This window comes from Ciconia boyciana, chromosome 32 (assembly GCF_034638445.1).
Source record: "Ciconia boyciana chromosome 32, ASM3463844v1, whole genome shotgun sequence".
Lineage (NCBI taxonomy): Eukaryota > Metazoa > Chordata > Aves > Ciconiiformes > Ciconiidae > Ciconia > Ciconia boyciana.
The window spans coordinates 1,454,559-1,475,957 of record NC_132965.1 but is presented as its reverse complement, the minus strand read 5'-3'; the positions used below and the strand labels follow the sequence as shown (position 1 = coordinate 1,475,957).

Sequence of the window (21,399 nt, the reverse complement as noted above, 5' to 3'; positions counted from 1 at the left end):
TTAGCTCCATCGTAATGTGTAGTCTTTGCCTAGTTCAAGTTCAAGCCGGATGATTTCCAGGACCTTTGAAAAACAAACAAAAAAAAGCGATGAGTAACTCTGCTCTGAAGGTGTCTTGGTTTTCTGCAGCTCATAGAAGACGGCAGGTTCTTATTTCAGATTACTTCTCTTTACTTTCTTAATTCATCTTTTTGGTTATATATATTGTATTGTAATGTATTGTATTATATTCTATTACATTACATTGTATCCTATTGTATTTTATTATATTACATTACATTATATTATGCTATGCTATGTTACTATAGATTTTACATAATATATTTCTATATTATATATTCCTTTTCTATAATAATTATATAATTTTAATATATTACTACATTATCTTTTGGCTTCCCACTGAAAGGCAAAAATAAATGAGACTCAACAGAACACCAAGTTCTGTAGAAAGGGTGGTAAATTAAATTAAACAGCAACTGATTTTAGCCTGGGGGGTCTCACTGAACAGTGTGACCGTGTCTTGTGACAGGACTTCATTAATTTTGCAGGAAAAAAATTGTTGCAAAAGTACCCTGAGTTCTACTTCTTAGATGTCAGTGGTTTTACCGCAGTAAAGAAAGGTATTTTAGAAATTCTATTACAGCCAAGAGGTGAATCCCCTAGCATTTAAGAGCACATAACTAATTGCAAAGACAGGATTTCACCATAAACTCTCGACTTACCTGTTTTTGGCTGTCATAGGACACAACATGAGGAGATTGGATTGCTTCACCGTTCTGCGATACCATCACCTCCCGAACGTTTGAGGTCACCCCCAAAATTTTAATTTGAGTAAACTTCAAATTATTTGGATCAGCATAACCATGGTGCAAAACCTTTATCTCTAAAATGTTCTGAAGGAAGAGGAAAAAGAAAATCAGCGATTTGTCCTTGGGCACTTACTTGTCAGAATATACTTTTTTCAGTCGACTTGAGGCTTACAATTTTTTGCTTTTCTTCAATTGAAGAAAAAAACCCACAACCCTCTTTGTTGTTATTTATTTTCCAAATGTTGGAGGCTTTGGTTTTCCCAGTTCCTCCACCTTTGCAGAACTCTTGCAGACTTCTCTGCTACCAGTGAGGTACTGAATATTAAACAAATTTGTCCTGATGTGAATTTTGCAGCATAAGGAAGGATTAGAACAACTCGTTTTCATAATTCAGACCTTTTTTTCTCATTTTCCTGTAATTGTCTGAAGTTTCCTAAACTACTGAGTTCAGTGGAAAGATTTCTGTGCATCCACTGCTGGTTGCTCAAGTCCTGCAGTTATTTTGCTAATTTTGCTAATTTTCTTTTAAATTGCTTTTTACAATTACAAAAATGCTTAGGATGGATCGTGAAACACTTCATTCCAGACCTAACAAAATAAGAGTGTGAATCGGGGCTGGGGGGAGCATTTCTTGGACCAAGAAATGCTGACTTGATTTTAGGTAGATAATGGATTCACAGTTTCTTTAGTTTGTACCCAATTCTACCATGTCTCCAGGCAGAGAATATTTAAGTTGCCCAGAGACGGCACTTGCTGGGTCAGATCCCAGCAAGGGGGATCAGATGCCAGCTGGGTCAGATCCCTCTTCCATGCACATCTGCTATGATATAATTATACAAATATAATGTAATTATATAGTTACATTATTTTATTGCATTCTTCATTATTGATCGATTTAAGACTGCTTTAGTTAAGATTTCCTTACCAGCTTTCTGTAAGAGCAGGAAAATGTGCATTTACTATGTAATCTTACAACTGGAAATAGCAAAAAACCCCTTTTCTCCCTTAGCAGTTAACATCCAATTACTTGACAAAGTCAAAATGAATGAGAAATAAGAGCACTGAGGATAAAATAAGAACACATTTTGGCCACCTGGAAAATGAATGAAACAACACACTTTTTAATTACAATATAAAAAGCATTTCATTTAAATAGATAGTCCCTATAATTACCATCTAATTTACTTCCAGCTATTCAACTGCTTAAAACAAAACTTTAAAGCTGACATGCTGGAAATGCCAATAATTATGATACCCGCTACTGATCACTGACTTTCTTGCACAGTAACTGCTCCATGGTGGATCTTCTATGTTGAACAATAATGATAAATATTAAGAATAACAATAAAAGGTAGTCACAAACTGAGTCAGTGACTCCACACCAGCCTCTCTTCAAAAGACCTTTAAACAATTAACAATTGTTGACAACAATTAAATAAAGAGGTTTTGCCCAACCAGCTTTTCTCTGCTTTTCCGCCAGGCTCCTAACGTGGATATTTGATAGTGGTAGCAGAAAATACTGTCCTTTATTGCAGTGCTGCACAAGAAAATCCACTGGGGTGTGGGAAGACAATATTTCTGTACTATTAATAAATAAAATTAAAAATATTTCTATAATAGCATCTATTTCATCTTTATTCTCTTTTTTTAATTTCTGTTTTTGTGGATGTTTTATAATGTACGTAATAGTACAGTAGCACAGGTGTATAATTTATAAATAAATATGCATATGTTGGGGGAGGTGCTCAAAAATTTTTACTGCTAGGGATGTGTGGTCAAAAAAATTTGGAGACCACAGCTCTACTGGATGCTCACACATTTATAAACCATTTGAAAACACTTTCCTGGATCTAACTGTGACTATATTCCAGAGTGGATAGATTTATTTTGTATATAGTCACTTCTTTCTAGTCTGTCCAAGTAAATTTGTGTCCTGTATAGATATATATGCTTAACTGCAAGGCTATAAAATATGCATGAGCTGATTCGCTAAAAGGTATTCATTTCCATAGATGCTAATAAATGATCTGCAAAAGTGATGCAGAATACACATCTGACAAAATATTGGCCTTATTGGATTTCGGCATTGATATATGCTTTCCTTTGCTACAAATCCTTTTTGAAATAAAGTGCCATTTTCAGAATTATAAGAAATTATAACGTCATGAATATACAATAAATATAGCAACAAGCAAAAATAGGCATCTTCTGAATCCAGCTTAAATTTGTTCTTAACACAATTTAATTATATTAATTGCATTATATTGGAGCCTGGACAGAAAACATGCCTAAATTCCTTCATATATAAAAGGAGAATTTGCAAAGGGATATGTCTGGGATTTTTGCTGTTAAGTTAAAATCTCCTCACTTGTTGAAAACTGATGTGCAGATAACAAATCTGAACCACCATCTGTCTTGGAGGTCTCAGGCTGGGCCAGCTACTTAATATAAATATACATATGTGGAATAACCCCACTGAAGTCAATTAAGTTGCCCCAATTTCTTGCAAAATTACTTTATCCACCTAGGATATGCTATGGCATATATTGCCTTTTTTTTTTTTTAAATCAACAATTAAGACCTGCAACGGTTTTCACGATACTGCTAGTCCATCCCAGCAGATTAGTGGCATGTGTGACGGTGTGCTTCCCCCACCCCCGACCTTTATCTCCTGTATCCCTGCTCAGGTGATAACCACCAGTGATGGTCATAATGGATGCATCTGGTGATGATGGCTGCATCCAGCTCAAAGTGGATTCAGGAGACAGATAACAACACAATAGCCAAGGGCTATTCTGCCATGCGCCCACCGAAGAAACTAAAATCTGTGGTCAGTATGCAAATATGACTATGGGTCAATCATAGTCATTATCCCCCATAAATAGTGAGCAGCCCGAGAGCCCTTTGAGCTCTCCTGCACAGCAGCGGGCTGCACGCCAGGATCTCCCCTTGAGCAGGGACGACTCTCAAGGTTACTCCTCAAGGTCGAGAGATTCCTTGCCGCAACAGATCCTCGGTAAGTGACTAATAGCATGCTAAACTTTGAAATCTCAGCTAAATGATATAAAGGATTGATTTCTCACATATAATCCTTTAGACATAAACCGTTGACCAAGTCTGGGACTAGGACTGGATCTAGCCACACCTAGACTCCTCTCTGAGAAGGAGTTTAGAAAGCAAGGGGATCCTTTTCCGAACCTCATGACTCAACGGGAGGGTCTCCCTGACAGTTTTGTCTGACCCTGTCCTCTATGCAGTAAATAATCAGGGGTACCTTGCCATTGAATCTGGTTAAAACACTCTCGCACTGAACTTTGTTAACTCCTTATTCTGTATCAATAAACCATATTTTTACTTCTCTCTTGCGAGTGAAGTGCACGCTCACTCCATCCGTGACAGCATGTTGGGATATTGAAACATTAAAAAAGATGCCAAATTAAAATACCTTAGTTAAACATACAACAATAATCACCGTGGGTACTGAAAAACCAGTTAGTTAACATGACATACCTGATCAGCAGTAAATGAGGTGAGCAGATATACACCATCTTCATACGCATCTGTTAAAAAGAATGTATAAAGTAAAATGTATTTGCTATTCACCTTTATTTTTTTTAATTAAATGGAAGAATTGTGCTGCATATACTATATACACATATATGCATTGTGCAGACTTCCTGCAACATTTTGGTATGTTAAAAAAAAATCACAATTTTGTGCATTACTTGTGATAATCTCAGGGGATTGCTTATATTTATTACAAGGATAATACAGTGTAGATGGAAAGGGTAAGAGACTTCTAGAAATGTCTTATCTGATGATAATTTGAATTTATTAATATCGAGGAAATTACTTAAAGCTTCCCACTTCATCTGTGGTTATGTTCCCCGTAGCTTTGAGAACAAATCCTTATTATATACATTGTCCTAGGTCCAGGGCACAATTGAATTTATGCAAAATATATATTCCTTAAATAACAACATTATGCTATTATTTTACCATCATTTTACTCATTTTTATTGTTTTACATTTTACTGTAATTTTAGTTTCATTAATTAAGTTTAATAATTTTTACTGTAATTTTTTTTCTGGTTTGTGCTCATGCTTCCTATGCTGTGTTGCACAATCATACAATAATCCCAAAATAAAAATTAACTGTTCGTGTTAGCAATCTACTGAGCCAAATAAAGGCAATATTTATGCATTGTAGACTCTGAATTGGTTAATTTATCATGGAAACAAGAAACTTGGTACTTACCAATGCGCACCCCATCATCCCAATAAAGCTGACCTTCTGCAAACTGAATATCATTCAAAGCAACAGTAAGTGCCAATGGGTTTTTTCGGCTATGAAAAAAAGAATATTTTTCTTGGGCAATCACATTTTATGTTTCGCAAGTGCTGTAATTTATATTATTGTATAAAATATAATAATATAAATTGTATTGTACATTGTACAGTATATGTAACAAATAACATTGTACACAACACAATTTATCTCTGTTACCAGTCTTCTCCAGTCCATAGCATTGCATTTAAAGGAGGCCATGGGGAAGAAACCAAAAAGAGAAAAAACTGCCATAAAGTTAAGGTGCTACCACACATAGTTATTTTCTCAGGACTGCTAATGTTTATACAGAATGGGAGATACTTCCAAGCATGGTGCACATTAAACCAGAATATTTTTTTTCCCCAGGTTGAAAATAAGGAGTCCAGAAAAATGCTCTCTCTATGTAATTAATACACAACTTATTTGCCAGGTCACTAATTAAATATCTCCCTTAAAAAGAAAAAAAAATAAAATTACATTAAATTTTAATTGCTTGGTTCTTCTTATCCTACCTGTAAAATGTAGTATTAGCAGGGCTTTGCTGAGCGAGGATGTAACCGCCTCGGATATGGAGGTTGATGTGTTCCAAAGGAGATGCTAAATTTCTGAATTGTCCTCTAAAGCCAATATACTCACCCTATTTATGATTTTAAAAGGAACAAACATAAAAGATAGTTTCTTTGTTGAAGCATCCATTTTACACTTTTTTTAGAATGAAACTTTATAAATACGTAAATACTAAGAAAGTTGTCACTGCAAATCCTTTGTTAATGCATAACTATGTATTTTCAAGACAAAATCTGAAATTCTGCATATATAAAACAATTACACAACACCTGATAAATGGAGTGATGTTTAAAGCCTGAGGCTGTAAAAATTGTTTAAAACTTTTGTCTTCCTCCACTCCATCATTCTTAGAAAAGAAATTATATGTATTGTTGAAGAGTTAAAAAAAAAAGCAAACATGGAAGCGCTTCAGATTACAGATATTATTCAGGTTATAGATATGATTCCACCTTTTAACTGGTCATGTTGAACAAGATTACATTAAAACGAAATTATTAATTTAATAAAAAAATCAGCCAAGATGTAATTTTTTTACATCACTAAAAGTTCCTACTGGACACGTCTTGATAAAACAGAGGTGGTGGATTCCCACTCCACCCCAGCACACTGTACTCCTATTTAAACATATTAGGAAAAATAAATATTATACAGTTTTTAAAATTACTTACTGTGTGGTAATCATACCAGCGGGCATTCGGTAGGTAAGCGTTCACCGCTACAGCACCCTGGAATTAAACATTTTTGGTTTAAGTCTATTAAAGCCAAAAAGTAAAGTTTAGCTCAAGTCACTTCTAATATTTTCATCAATTTCTAATATTTTCTAATTTTTTTTCCTACTTTTCTGATATTTCTACTTCCGATATTTTACCTGTTCCAGTACAGGGCTGATGAGCAGTGCTGGTCCCCACAGAAATTGTCGATATATTTCCCATGTCGTTTTGTCTTCTACGAACCTGCAAAGTAACAAAAGAGTGGTCAAACCCTCGGTATCAACCTTTTCCAAGATGTTTCCTTGTTGAAGCCTTATTTCTCAGTAAAACTACCATTTCCTCAACTGTAAGCATGCTACCAGTAATAATAGGTAATATTCTTACCTATTCATTAAAAATAGATAATAATTGTTAAAAATTAATCCCATTTTATTTACAAATGTATCAATTAAAGCTTGTCAAGAATGTATTAAGATCCTGATGTGAAAATCTTTAGGGAAATACCACCTATTACTTAATTTTCATTGCTACTGTTTCTTCATGTTTGCTGGTCTATATCTACATATATACTAAAATTTTTATTTAGTATATTTAGAGTACAAAACTTTAAAAAATCACTTTTGCTTAGTATTAGCAACAGTAAAATTAAGTAGTGGCCCAATTACTTTCTGATTTCTACCATTTATTTTTTGACAGGTACTTTGCAAGAATCAAGTCTTAGATTAGTCAAAATTAGGCCAGGATTACATGCTGACAATTCAGTGTTTTTTAGCGGAAGACAAGGATTTTTAAATATTAGACTCCATCTTTAACGTTAAGGCATTAGCCAGTCTTTGGCACATATTGCCCCTTCTGACCAAGTACAAATAGTCTTATGTCTCTAAAAACATGTCTTTTTTAAAAAAACTGCTATAAACACCTTTTTAAAAACTGCTATATCAGTTTAGGCAAAATAAGTTACCTTGCCCTGCAAACATTTCAAGACGTGTGTCAAAAACCCTATTTTCTCCCTCTTTTTCTGTTTCACTGCTTAAAATTTTTGACCAGCTATTTTTGCAACACGTGCTCTCTGATTCTATATATAACCAGCACCAGGCAGAATGTATTTGCTGAATGCCACTAGGGATGATGAGAATAAGCTTTAAACTTTATATATTAATTGTATTTATATATAAGAAAAAAAAATATTGCCATTGTGGGAAATGGAGACCTTGATCTGTCACAGCTGGACATGCATATTCTCGATCCCTTGCCAGTTTTAAAAGAAAAATCGCTCTAACTGAGGGAAAACGTTTTTACAAAGATCACAGAAATCCTGTGGACTTCAGCAGGAATTCACAATTAACGGAGAAGGAAGGACCAGACTTACTCGTGGAGCAGAGGGCGGACGACGGTGCTGCCGTGAGCATTGGCTTCGTACATTAATGTGTACAAATAGGGTAAGAGGGTATATCTTATATTTAGCACTTTCCTGGAAATGTCTTCAAATGTTGAATTCCAGGCAACAGGATCTTGCCTCTAAACAAGACAAGAGAGTCTGTTGTTATTCAAACAGGATTATTTTGTTGGGAAGAGGTGGGGGGAAAAAAGCCCTCATGTTTAGCATCTTTTTTTCATCTTATACGTCACCCATAAATTCATATAATTTAGCGGCAGTAATTGTCAAACATGCCTCCAAATCGACAGAGCCAAGCATAGCTGAGGAGATGCGGGTGGAGCCTTGCAAATTCCTTGTCCTCCTCTAATTTAGAGTACCTTTATTTATTTCTCTGTTCTTTAACGAAGGACAAATAGCTCTGCTCTGCTCGGCCTAAAGCTCTAACGAGGATAAAAATGCTGTTTCCATTATTGCCATTTTTCCAGTTACCTTGTTTTCCTATCATACAGTCCTTAGACAGCACAGCCCTGCATTTAGACAGTTATTTTCATTTATTCTTAAAAGAAATACAAAATTTTATAGCAGGAAGTGGGGAAAGTACAGGAATTTTAGATACTTTAGATCTCATCCCACTCTTCCCTTTTCTAATTTGCTGGAAAATGACGAATAACTAGGGATGACAACACTAAGGTCAGGTTTGCCCCTTTAAATGTGTTTAGGCCTAAAAGAAACTATTTTAGTCTCGTAAGTGTGGCATGTTGAAATAAAAATGGCCTACATGGAAAAAATAACTATTTTAGTCTTGTAGAGGTGGTATGCTTAAGTGGAACTGGAACATATGAAAAATAACCATTTTCTTCTTGTAGATGTGGTGTGTTTATCTAAAAATGGTATATATGGGGAATTAAAAAATGTAGGAAATGGGGAAAATATGGAAAATAAAAAAAACGCGGTCAAAGCAAACATGGAAGGCGCCCACCTTGGCTCCTTTCCCATTGTGATTCCTCGAATATGGGTAAAAGGCACCCAGCTCCATCCATCGAGCACACAGCTCATACTCAGAGTCTCCGAAGAAGCCACAGATATCTGCTCCTGTCTGAAAATTTAAAAAAAAATCCAATGGTGATACTATACATTTTAGTTAATAAACATAACTGAAATATAAGGCAATAAATCAGGAGCTTACATAAGATACTCCAAAGAGACTAAACTCCATCATACCTGCAAGGAAAAGAAATAATTCAATAGCAACTGCACTTTTTTATTTGGTATGGTGAGGGCTGTGTAGATCATACAACTCGGGATGAGAAAAAGAAAAGAATTTCCACCATTCCCCCAGGAAAGATGGTTCTTAAGAAGCAAAGCAGCAAATTTTGGGCGACAGGGAGAGAATGACAGGAAGGTGATAGGGGATGAATTTGAGGACAACGTGGTGCTCAAACCCATGCAATCAAACCCAATTCCTATAGAAACCTTGAAGACTTTCTTAAGAGGCGATAAGAAGAAAAAAAAGATCAGGAAGAAATTGGCCGTAAATTCTGATTGCTCAACTGAGTAGCCCGTTTTGGCTAAAAAAAATATGATTATTAGGAAGGAAACCAAGAAGAAACATGGAATAATTCGTTATAGGTTGCATCGACGTACCAATGATGGATTTATCGAGCTGATTCCAGGCTGCGGTGTTGTCCCCCAGCCAATGTCCCGACCACTTTCCGCTGCTGGGGTAGGTTGAACGGGTGACAACGATTCCTCGCTCCTTTGTGATATTCCGCAAGGCACTGGGGTTGCATGTGGGAGAAGAACCCAATGGAATAAGAACTAAGATAATCATAAAAGGTCTTAACACACGACTCCGAATATAAAATTGGAGGTTTATACTTCTGTAGGAAAGTGCTGCTGTGCTGTCCTTGTGAGCATGAGCAGCCATAAACCCAATCAAGATGTGTTTTTTATTGGAATTCACTATGACCCGCACATCTGCAGAAACTAAGAATTAAGTGTCAACCAACCCGTCGTTAGAAAATGAATTGGCAAAGCGAGGAGGCGCTAAATTAAGGATTTCCCATTAAGGCCAATGACTTTATGGGAAAACAGAAGTGTAGCCCAACTTACACTTTTTTTTAAGGGTTACATGATCTGGTCCAGGGCACGTTAGTCCGTTATTACAATACCAGAAAATTTGCAGCACCATTTAAAAACTATCCTAACAAAATTCAGACCAAGGTAACAATAAGGGTAAAAACAGAAGTACTGGGAACATTAGACCTGCCAGCATAGCATTAGTTGCCAAAAGGGTATTGGAACAAAAAATAAGCCTTTGCTCTGTAATCGTTGCAAAGAAAATAAGATTATTTGAAATAGCCAGCACAGATTTCTGTACATATGATCATATTAAAGTTGACGTTTTCGTCTCAGAGTGGGAATGGGCCTCGCAGCAAAGAAGAACCAGTTGATGGGACATGTCTTGGCATGAGCGAACCTTTTGGTTTGACTTTATTTGGGTTTCCATAAGCAAAAGAGTTGCATGGTTTAGGCCAGGGGTTAATAACTATTCAAGGATGGTGTTGAAGGGAATTACATTTTCTTTATTTTCTTTTCTCCCCCATGCCTCAAAAAATAAATAACGTATTTAATTTCCTTAAAGAAGTCTTTGACCACCATGGCAAGATACCTGTAAAGGTAACCAAGTCAAAAAAAAGTTTAAAGTCGAAAAGAAAAGTCAAGAAAAGTCAAAAAACAAAGTAAAAAAAAATTAACTGAGTTAGGCAGAATTTATGCTTCTTAATTTCTCTGATGATGATTCTGGCACTTTTTGCTAAAACACACATTGTTGATCATGTTGTGTGCATTAGCTGTCTGATTCTTAGGAGAATTCCTCTGCAATCTGTACAGATTCACCAAAAAATGCTAAACTGAAATGCTTGTTAAAGCCCTTCACTGATGAAATTGCTTTGCTCTCTTGCTACCTCCACCATAATGGCCTAACAAGCTGTTTCAAATAAGGTACTATCTATTTTTCTACAAGATTTGCAGCTTTTGTGATGCTAGAATTCCTGCAAAAACATACTATTCACTTAAATTCCCTTAGTAATGACACTAGACTAATGTAGCGTAATTATTTCTTCCAAGATAGACAGTAAGTCTTCTGGTCTCTTTTATTTCTTTGCAATATATTATCATATATAATATATCATATAATACAATATATTATAGAATATGATATAATATGACAATATATGACAATATAATATATGATAATAGTGTATGATATTATAATGATAAAATACATGATAAGAAATAATATTATATGTATGTATTACATGTATATGTATGTGTATATATGTATGTATAATATATATGTATATATAATAAATATATTATAAATAATGTTATGGTATAAAATGTTATATAATATATCATAGGGCATCTTAAAACAGAAGAAAATATTTCTTAACGGACTTAATATTCAGAACCAAGGATAATATTCCCCTTTGTGTTCCATTGCTGTCTTCTTACAATAACCAAATTCCTTTAGATTTGGCTGATAATAAAAGTATAATTATTACTATAAAGTCCTTCCTGTCCTGTCAGCAATATTGCAAATGCCTCAACTTCAAGTGATGCAATGGTATGTTGCTAAATGTAACATCCCCTCAGTCAAAAATTCAAGTAGACTTGATTTTTTATTTATTCATGTTAATATAAATGTTACCAGGGGGGTTAAGGTCATGGAGATCTATAAAGAAACACTGTTCCTTGCTCGCTTATTAAACTGGCAATGAAACATCAGTATATTACCGTTACATCAGAAGTTATCAAAAATAGACTACAGTAAGATTCAGTATGAAATCTATCGTAAAATTTGTCTTGGAACTGAGAAAACAATTTCTTGGAAGGAAAACCTAGGCACACCATTTACATTTCAGAAGTCAGTTTTCCCTTTTCAGCACCTTTTAATTTATTTTAATGATATTCACTCAATGGCTGTATTGTAGCCTATATTTTAAAATCTATATTCATTTTCCCTCCCTTGATGTAAGGCCAAAAGAAGATCAACACTATAAGTAAACCATATTATCATAGAAATAGGTGGAAATAAAAATTTCTGTGTACTTGAATTACTCTAAGCACTTGAGACTGGCATTGACTAATTCATTTTGACTGATTAATCAAAGTGTTCAGAATTGGTCTCAGTTCGGTCTTGTAAGGGACAGAAAAGTGTTTTGGGGGTGAGATTTTGGGGGGGAAATTATTCACTTTTAACCGAATTTAAGAACTGAAGATATTCAGATTAAAAGAAAAATTATGAGAAAAAAAATGATTTCTGGTAAATAAACAGGTGAAATTTTTCATCATGAGATATAGACACTGAATATTAATTTGCAATATATTTTGGAAAGAACAAAAAATATGCAACTTACTCAAGGGTAGGTTTTGTTTGTGACCACCCATAAAGGTTGTGGACGTCATAGTGACTGACTGGGGACCCATCTGGGAGATATTGCTGACCTTCCATGCAGAGCGTTTTGAAAATCAATCCCTCCGATCTCGATCCTAACTCTATTGGAAAGGGAATGAAGACACTCGGACTTGTAATGAAGGCACTTGTAAATTCAACAATTTACATCCTGTAAGAATTTTAACGAGTTCCTTTTTTTTTAATTTGCATTGGCTTGACTGGTGTTCATGTCCCTCTGTGTATTTACATGGCCATTTATTTTATTTTAAAGAAAACAGCATTTTCGGTTTTCTGAGGTTGGATTTCAGAAATGTAGGAAATTCTGAAATTCCTCATACTCCTGTGTAAGTATCTGGGTCAGCAAGAGAAACAGTAACGCAGTTATAGATGCTCTTACTGAAGAGGATCAAAGAGTAAACAGAACATACCCTATCTCAGAAAATATTGCAAATCTTTGTAAATACTACCATATCAGCCATACACAGAGAAAACTTGGGGGAAAGTCTATTTCTGAATAATTATATTTAAACACATCAGAAAGCAACAGAAGTATTCTAATAAAGCCTTAGTGAGTTGTTGCCAATTAGTACTGCTCTACGCCAGTACTCAAGTAAAGCCCTGCTAAGAAGAGCAAGTATTTCAAGACTATTCCTCAAATTAGGCCTTATAATTTTACATATAAATAACTAATCAGAGGAGGCACAAGGATATTTTTGGAATTTTTAGTCATTAATTGCATTTTTCATCTGGGAAAACTATGAAAACATAGTCCTGACCGTGTCCAACGTAAATTACCCAGCTAGAAAACATCAAAAAGAATGTTAATTTTCTGAAGTGCCACGCGGTCGCAGTTCTCACCAATGAAGACTGCAGTTAAGAGCGTTGATCATCTCCAAAAATTGGTTGACTTTCTGTTATGGGTTCAGTTACAGATTTGGCTACCTAATTTTAGGCATTTATGCCACATCTAGCATGTAAGAAGTTCTATACAAACCAGAGTGACCCGAAACGTTTACATTGTTTACGGCAGTGATCAGACTTACGAGGTATATATGGTGGAAAGTTTAGCTCTTGATTTCTACAGCCACCAACGGCACCATTAACGAAGCTTGCAGGTTCGTTCATGTCCTGAAAACATAAAGCAAAATTCCAGATGAACAAATTTCGCTTAAATTTGGGCAATTAGTTCCTTTCAGCTATTTTAGTTTGTGCCCCTAATATTTAATTCTCTTTGGCAGCAGGCTGACCAAGTGAATTAAATGAACAGGAAAATTCAGATTTTCAGGACCACCCATTGCATTTCTTTTTTAATCAGAATAAAACAATGGTTCAACAGATAATTTTTTCTGATGAGCAATTCCCTTCATAGACAGATTCTGAATATCTCATTTCCCAGAGAGTAAAGCATCAAATTCACAGAGATTAATTGGAGGCAGAGGCTTCCATTTTAAGAACTTCTTATTTATCAGTCATATTTCCTGAAAAGGACAGGTTTCCCTCTGTGTAAAATTGAAATCAATACAGAAAATATAGCCCCAGATATATAAATTACTAAAATCTCTGAACTTCATAGCAATGGCTCTTGTCCTCAGTGCCTGTGGTCTTCTGATTGCAGCAGTACACCAGAGCTGGGGTACAGGAAAATACCAAATATTTTACTGGGTTTCTAGATGTTTCAGGGTTTTCTATAGGAATATATTAATGTTTAATAGATTCTACAGCTATTGCAAGTCCACTTCATTTAAGAAGAAAGCTAAACCCGTCATTTATCTCATTTTGCCTCGCAGAAGTAGTAGTGCTAAAAAATAATAGTCTCTCATTGTCAAAAAAAAAAAAAACTTTAGGAACTTATAGAAGAAGAATAACACTGCAAAAGAGCCATTAGGCAGGTCAAAAGTAAATAATGAAGATTTGAGAAAGTAAAATTTTTCAACAGGCAAAAAGATAGAACAAATAATGATGCTGTTAAGAAGAAGAAGGATTTTTAAACTTTAGTTGACCATTCATGATATTTAGCATTAAATGTCTGTATCTGTCCTTTCTTGGAGGCCCCAGACTATTCCTGGGTTTTGAGGTGTTGAGAACCAACCTTAGGAGAAAAAGATGCAGGAAAATCTCAGAAATAGAATAATTTTTTACACTTACGATCCATAGGCCATCAAACTTCAAGCTTTTCGATGCATTGTGTGGGTTGGCGTAGACTTCAGTGATTTCTCTCGTCCACCATTCAGTTGTGGAATTGCGGAAGAAATCTGGAAAGGCTACATACGCTCGGTAGAGCTGTGAAAGTAGTAGAAATAAAAAAAATAGAGCATAGACACAGGACAGAAAGCAATCCATACTAAAATGTTGGAATTTGTTCTTCAAAAATTCATGGTTTCACTACAGTTTTTAGATGTTCTGGCAGAAAGGCTGGACAGTTTCTGCAACTCACTCTGATGTTATTTAGGTTTTTTGATGTTCTGGTAGAAAAACTCGTCACTTTCTGCATCCGACTTCTTAGATTAAATTTTATCAGCCAGTTCACTGCTATAAACCTTAACAAATTTGCTGCTCCCTCTCTATTTGTGTCAGTCGCCAAAGGATACCAACATTTACCTTCACCTGGGTTTCCCAATCCAGTGTGTTATTGACTTCTACGTTGGGAAGATCTGGCCAGACCTAATAGGAGGAAGGAGACGTTAAAATAATCAAACTGGATGAATTAAACTGGATTAAAAAATGAGTATCAACAGCAATAAAGCTTCGCTGCTACATAGTCCAACAGCGACGCAAACTGAAGACGTTTCCATTTGTAGCACTCAATGTGTCAACTAAATTTGGGGTTGTACGTGATACTGGAAGTCTTATCCCCAACATCTAACCTGGCATGATGCCTATTTGGATAAAATAATCAGCTTTTTAAGAACAGCACCTTTGCATAGATGATGTCATTGGTATTGGGCCATTTTATGAAGACATCCTTCTCCAAACCTCTTGTGAAGGCGGGGTAATCGGTTTCATTACCAGATATGGCTGGATCCTAAAATTAAAGGTAATACAATTTTATTTCTATGCTCAAAAGACAAATGCAGAAATGCTGTTAAATGCATTCTCTATTCTGCAATGATATACTGCAATTTAAAACCAGAATTCAACACTCACCAGGATTAGGATAAATCTCATTCCTTCTTCTTGTATTTTATTAATTAAAGCCGGTAATCCAGTGAAGCGTGGGTTAAGGGTGAAGTCCAGTTGCCGTTCCATATAATCAATATCTGCATACTGGACATCCTGCAGTTCACACACACACAAAAAAAAAAGGGCTTTTTTTTGGTCATTTCCTGAATTATACCATCCATCAGCAAGTTCATCATCCATTTGCAAAATTAGGCAAACTACTGACTTTTTTTTTGAAATCTAAAATTGGGATCTGCTGCAGCTTAAAGCTCAGGTTATCACATGAACACACTTCCACAACCTATCCAGTCTGAAATTCAGCTTTCACCACCGTGTTTATTGTGAAGAAAATAGAAATTAATATATGCCAGCAAAAAAACACCACCTGATTTCTGCATATGTATAAATAAATGTCCATATACACACTGCCTGCATATATGTTACTACAGACTGTCCAGAAACAAGGGAATCGGTTGCTCCATACTGAAATAATTTGATGTTAATTACCTGTAAAATGAAAGCCATACTTAATTAAGTATAATTTGGTTAGGTCTAAAGCTTTTGCAGCTTTCCCAAAAACATGCCAAAAAATAGCTTTCTCAGCACAGGACAATGTATAATGCAAATAAAGTTGCTTTATTTTGTTTCCCTCATGTGTCCCTGTTAAGTGTCCGGAAAAGTTGAACTATGGCATTAATGATAGCATTTATTTTACTGTTTTAAATTAGGCAATACGCCAAAGCCAGAAATTCAAGTGCCATCACAGGCTTTAATGGCTCCCAACGTACATAGGGTATCCTGGCTGCTTTCATGTCTTCCACCAACTTGGCGATTTCGGTGTCATTTTCATATCCATAGCGGCATAACTGGAATCCCAGCGCCCAGTAGGGTGGCATGACTGGTCGCCCAACCAGCTAAAAATGAAAAAGAAAGAATATTTATTGCAAATAGGTGAAAACAGAACAAAACAAAAACAAACAAACAAACAAATCCAAAACAACCCCTCCCCAAAAAAAACCAAAAAAGCAAAAAAAAGCAAACCAAAACAAACAAACAAACAAAAACCCCAAAACACTGTGAATTTTCAATAGCACAATCATACCGCAGTGTATTCCTGAACGACAAGCTCTGGTGTCGGGCCCAAAACCATGTAAAAGTCCAGAATTCCCCCAGTTGTGCGATACGTCAGAGCAGGCGTGGGCTGGAAGGTCACATCTGGAAAACAGGAAGTGCAAGAAGGCAACAAATGCCTGGATAAGGCCAAAACTGAACACCGAAGTAAAATACATTGAGAAAATAAAGTGATTTTTTTTTTTTTTTACCCATTGCATTGCTGTTAAGCAAGAGAACTCCATGGGCGTTGCCATCTTCTTCAAGACCCATGTAGAATGGCTGGAAACCATACGAATTCAACTTGTACTGCAAAAGACATAAAGTATTTTCTATTGGAAAGCCATCGTAAGCATTCAGTTATTTGCATCTACTAATAAATTATCCATTATAAATAACAAGGTTAATAAATGATCAGATACATAATGGTCAAGCATGCAACAAAGAATCTTGCATGTTGAACATGCAACAGGAAATGTTGACCAGGAGCAATCATTTTCAGGTTCAAATTTTGAGGTCAACCTGTTTCTGAGTGCTCAAGGTGGGGCGGGTTGAAAATTTATTTCTAGCTTTAAAAATTGCTAACATGAAATTGCTTCCGCAGGAGAAAACTTTCTCTTCTTTTCAAATATTTCCAGGTAGCCTAGTCATCAAGACAAGCTGGTGACTTTCTTTTATTTTTCATTTACTCAAAATGTTTCACATTTTCAAATTATGGCTATAATAAGGCATGGCTATTCCATGATTAATCCCTTGCAAATTGCCAATATTTGTTATGCAAAAACCAATACATAGGTATGCTGAAACATAAAATTTTTTCACTTGACTCTATAAGTCCTAATTCAATCCCAAAGTCATAGGACTTTGCCCAGGTCTGACCCAGGAGGACAGATCATAGAACCTTAGAATAGTTTCAGTTGGAAGGGACCTTTAAAGGTCATCTAGTCCAACCCCCCCGCCATGAGCAGGGACATCTTCAACTGGATCAGGCTGCTCAGAGCCCCGTCCAGCCTGGCCTTGAATGTTTCCAGGGATCAGGTATCTACCACCTCTCTGGGCAACCTGGGCCAGTGTTTCACCACCCTCATTGTAAAAAATTTCTTCCTTAAATCTCATCTAAATCTCCCCTCTTTTAGTTTAAAACCATTACCCCTTGCCCTATCACTATAGGCCCTATTAAAAAGTTTGTCCCCATCTTTCTTATAAGCCCCCTTTAAGTATCAAAAGGCCACAATAAGGTCTCCCCGGAGCCTTCTCTTCTCCAGGCTGAACAACCCAAACTCTCTCAGCCTGTCCTCATAGGAGAGGTGTTCCATCCCTCTGATCATCTTTGTGGCCTCCTCTGGACCCGCTCCCACAGGTCCATGTCTTTCCTGTGCTGAGGACCCCCGAGCTGGACGCAGTACTGCAGGTGGGGTCTCACCAGAGCAGAGCAGAGGGGCAGGATCACCTCCCTTGACCTGCTGGCCACGTTGCTTTGGATGCAGCCCAGGATGCGGTTGGCTTTCTGGGCTGCAAGCCCACATTGCCGGGTCATGTCCAGCTTTTCATCCACCAGTACCCCCAAGTCCTTCTCAGCAGAGCTGCTCTCAATCCCTTCATCCCCCAGCCTGTATTGATACCACTGATTGCCCTGACCCAGGTGCAGGATCGGCTCTCTCCATAGCCAAACAACACTGGCTGATACAAAGCAAAAAAGCAGAAATTCCAGAAAAGAAAGCAAAATGGGGATATTTTTTTTTCCCCACTTACTCCAGGAGGCTGGTCCCTGGTGAACATTCCCCAGGTGTGCCAGTTCATGTCACGTCGAAACATGGTGTGTTCGGTTTCGCCAAACCCATACAAATATTGGGATGCCAAACGGGTAGAAATCTGAATGAACATGTCGCTGAAGGTGAAAGTCGGTAGCTGAGAATCCCAGCTGAAAAGGAGGAAAATAGAACAAGATGACAGCTATTTCAGTGCCGGGCATAGCTGGTGGTCACCCTTGCAAGGCCAACTCTTTTTCTCTAAAAATCTCTATTCACAAAACTTGGAATAAAACTGTTATGGTTATCAAGAAAACGTAAACAACATTAGGACTTTTTTAGAGTGTAATGTATTTTTTTTAATAAAAAAAATAGAGAGGAGAAAAATAGGAGAGGAGAGGAGAGGAGGGGAGGGGAGGGGAGGGGAGGGGAGGGGAGAGGGAGAAATAATGAAGTGAAAAATGAAAAGAAAAATAATGACATGAAATGAAATGTATAAATAAAAGAAAAATGAAATTAACAAAATTAAATGAAAAATCTAAATTAGCAAAACGAAATGAAAAAATTAAATGAGAAAATTAAATGAAAAATTAAATGAAAAAATGAAATTAGCAAAATGAAATGAAAAAATGAAATTAAAGAAGCATGGCTTACATCACTGTCCCTGTGCTTCTGCGTCGAACCTGGATGCCAAATGGTTTGTTCTGAACTGTTACGTCATAAAGTCGATTCTCAACTGTGCTCTCTGGGGACTTGGGGAGATTTAGCGGTACCGGCACCTCATATCGTTTATTTGCATAATCATAAATCTATGCATGGAAAATTAATTCATTTCAATGTGCATGGAATATGCATAAATTAGCAAGTCACATTTTCGAGAAATCAGGATAAAAATAGGGAAAGCACTTTCCTGTATTACGGTTGACTGATAGAAATTAATCTACAGAGTGGAAGACTGAGTCAGACACAGAGAATTGTTCAACTGTTTCTTACTAATAACGGTAAGAAATCTGAATTACTTAAAATGGTTGAGTACATTTGCTGAGATAAGCGTTTTCTTTCAATAGGTATTCTTTCTCAAATTCCTTCAGAATATATGGGTCAGGAAATAACGAACCTTAAGGTTTTATTTTGGGCCAGGAATGACTCATTTAATTATTTAACCGTATTGATTCAAGTGTATTTTTATGTACGGTAAATAAATTTCACCTTTTTGGCTGAATTTTTAGCCAGCCTTAAAAGATTTTTCTTCAGGTTTTCTGTGTCATAGAAGTTGGCATGAGTTGATTCGAGACTAAGAGCAATAACAGCTATTTGGTTAAAAGGAGAAACTTATTTGGCTGACAAAACATTATCCGTATAACACAAAATTGACTAGAAACATTATTCCCGGAAATAACACTATTTTGACCAGTGGAACAATACAAACTCAGAGAAATTTGGCATTACCTTAAATTGCAGCATATGGTTGTTGTGATATTTCACCTCCAGGCGAAGGGTACTGATGGGTAACGTTGAGTTCTCGTAGGCTTTGAGGTTGCTCTTGTTGAAGGTGAGATTGGCCGTTACACCTGATGACGTGTATTTTACATCAGCAACAGCATAAGCATTGTCAGGGCTGTTGTAGTAGCAGTATGGAACACCTACATTGGAGGTATCTTCCTGCAGAGGGAAACACGTGGCTGATGAGGGAATTATTTGATTGCTGACTTTTTTTTTGATTTAGCAGCAAGAATTCCAAAACTCTTGTTTTTATCAGATAACTAGTTAATGTAGAATTTTGCCCAAAACTTCATGCTGTTACTGAACAATAAAGCAGCAGTGCTGAACCCACCGATCTCTATACTATTTTAGATATAATTAACTAGTTCAAGGCTGTTCAGTCCTGTCTGTACCATTACAAGGTGATGATGATTTAATATTCCCTCTGTCTGTGACCTTCACCTCAATCCCACAAAAAAGTCTCTATGGTCTCTGGCCGTTTTGGACACCTTCAAGAGGATGTCCCCAAAATGTACTAGCGATGTCAGATGAGAGCTCTCCATCAGCTTTTACTTTTCTTTACTCTTGTACTTCTTACAAATTATCTTTAAAATACCCATTGGTAATTGAGTTTTATCTATTGAATATCTCCTGATAGCAAGGTCAAAGTAACTTGCCTTTTCTTCTGTAATTGAATATAAACACTCAAATTCTTCTGAAGCTAGATGTGCTGATGTTGGTTAATGCATTATCTTCCCACCTCTGAATAATTATGATTTTTCCTGCCTATTTGTAAAAATGAAACTACACTTGCTCACCTCATCTTTATGCCCAATGAATATTTTTTCATCTTTTGTCACCAAATTCAAAGCCTCTTTTGACTTAAGAAAGGTTTTTAAATATATCCAGTTCATAACCTGACCAGAATGTGCTGAAGAGCCATTTCCAAATATCTTAAATTATAAAAAATATTTCTAATAACACAATAAATTCAGGGAAATTTATCAACCATTTCAGCCTATTGTTCTTTCAGGAGTGGCTACCAGGACTTCATCCGGAGACGACACGTCCAAGTTTTAAAATGAAGATTTTGAGAATGATGGACTAATGTCATTTGAAGGAAGACTAAAAAGAGCATTCCCATCAGGGCACAGTGCTGGCATGTATTTACAGCCATGTGACATCCAGAAATAAAAACTATCCAGTAAAAAGCTTCAATATCAGGAATTATGATTTGGGTATATCTGATAGGCAAGGACACAACCAGTTAAGTTCACAGAAGGATGAAAATTTCCCTGAGGTTCAAGGATTTCTTCTTATTCTCGACTCCAGAGGAATCAGGTTTATTTACATTTATGTATGTATTTATTTATTATTATTATTTACTTAAATTTATTTATTTTTCAATGAGTAGAAGTGTAAAATAAAGCAAAAAGGCACACACCCCCACACCCCCCACCCCAAAAAAAAGCCTTGCGGGTCCCAGCTGCAGTGGCAGAGAACGGGATGAAGATGGTGATCTCAAGTCTATTCTACTTTTTATAACCCTAATGTTATTTGTTACCATCTTTCAAAAAATAACAGCTTTTTCCTCTATTTTTCACATACTTCCAAAGGCCAGAAGTTGTTGAAAATTACACTAGTTTC

The 21,399-nt window shown here is 36.2% G+C and overlaps 1 protein-coding gene across 1 annotated transcript in view; it reads right to left on the bottom strand.

Moving 5' to 3' along the window:
• The window catches only part of LOC140645300 (maltase-glucoamylase-like), a 49,190-nt gene continuing 27,791 nt past the window's right edge, over positions 1 to 21,399 (bottom strand). The window contains exons 25-47 of the mRNA XM_072848650.1: positions 19,720 to 19,932; positions 18,925 to 19,079; positions 18,275 to 18,443; positions 16,735 to 16,831; positions 16,515 to 16,627; positions 16,201 to 16,326; positions 15,398 to 15,526; positions 15,168 to 15,275; positions 14,852 to 14,914; positions 14,399 to 14,533; positions 13,297 to 13,381; positions 12,216 to 12,354; positions 9,439 to 9,572; positions 8,981 to 9,015; positions 8,774 to 8,890; positions 7,786 to 7,934; positions 6,575 to 6,659; positions 6,375 to 6,431; positions 5,652 to 5,776; positions 5,068 to 5,156; positions 4,320 to 4,369; positions 723 to 893; positions 1 to 63 (exon numbers count right to left, since the gene is read on the bottom strand). Coding sequence (XP_072704751.1) covers positions 1 to 63; positions 723 to 893; positions 4,320 to 4,369; positions 5,068 to 5,156; positions 5,652 to 5,776; positions 6,375 to 6,431; positions 6,575 to 6,659; positions 7,786 to 7,934; positions 8,774 to 8,890; positions 8,981 to 9,015; positions 9,439 to 9,572; positions 12,216 to 12,354; positions 13,297 to 13,381; positions 14,399 to 14,533; positions 14,852 to 14,914; positions 15,168 to 15,275; positions 15,398 to 15,526; positions 16,201 to 16,326; positions 16,515 to 16,627; positions 16,735 to 16,831; positions 18,275 to 18,443; positions 18,925 to 19,079; positions 19,720 to 19,932 — 2,607 coding nt within the window. The remainder of the gene's footprint in view (positions 64 to 722; positions 894 to 4,319; positions 4,370 to 5,067; positions 5,157 to 5,651; positions 5,777 to 6,374; positions 6,432 to 6,574; positions 6,660 to 7,785; positions 7,935 to 8,773; positions 8,891 to 8,980; positions 9,016 to 9,438; positions 9,573 to 12,215; positions 12,355 to 13,296; positions 13,382 to 14,398; positions 14,534 to 14,851; positions 14,915 to 15,167; positions 15,276 to 15,397; positions 15,527 to 16,200; positions 16,327 to 16,514; positions 16,628 to 16,734; positions 16,832 to 18,274; positions 18,444 to 18,924; positions 19,080 to 19,719; positions 19,933 to 21,399) is intronic.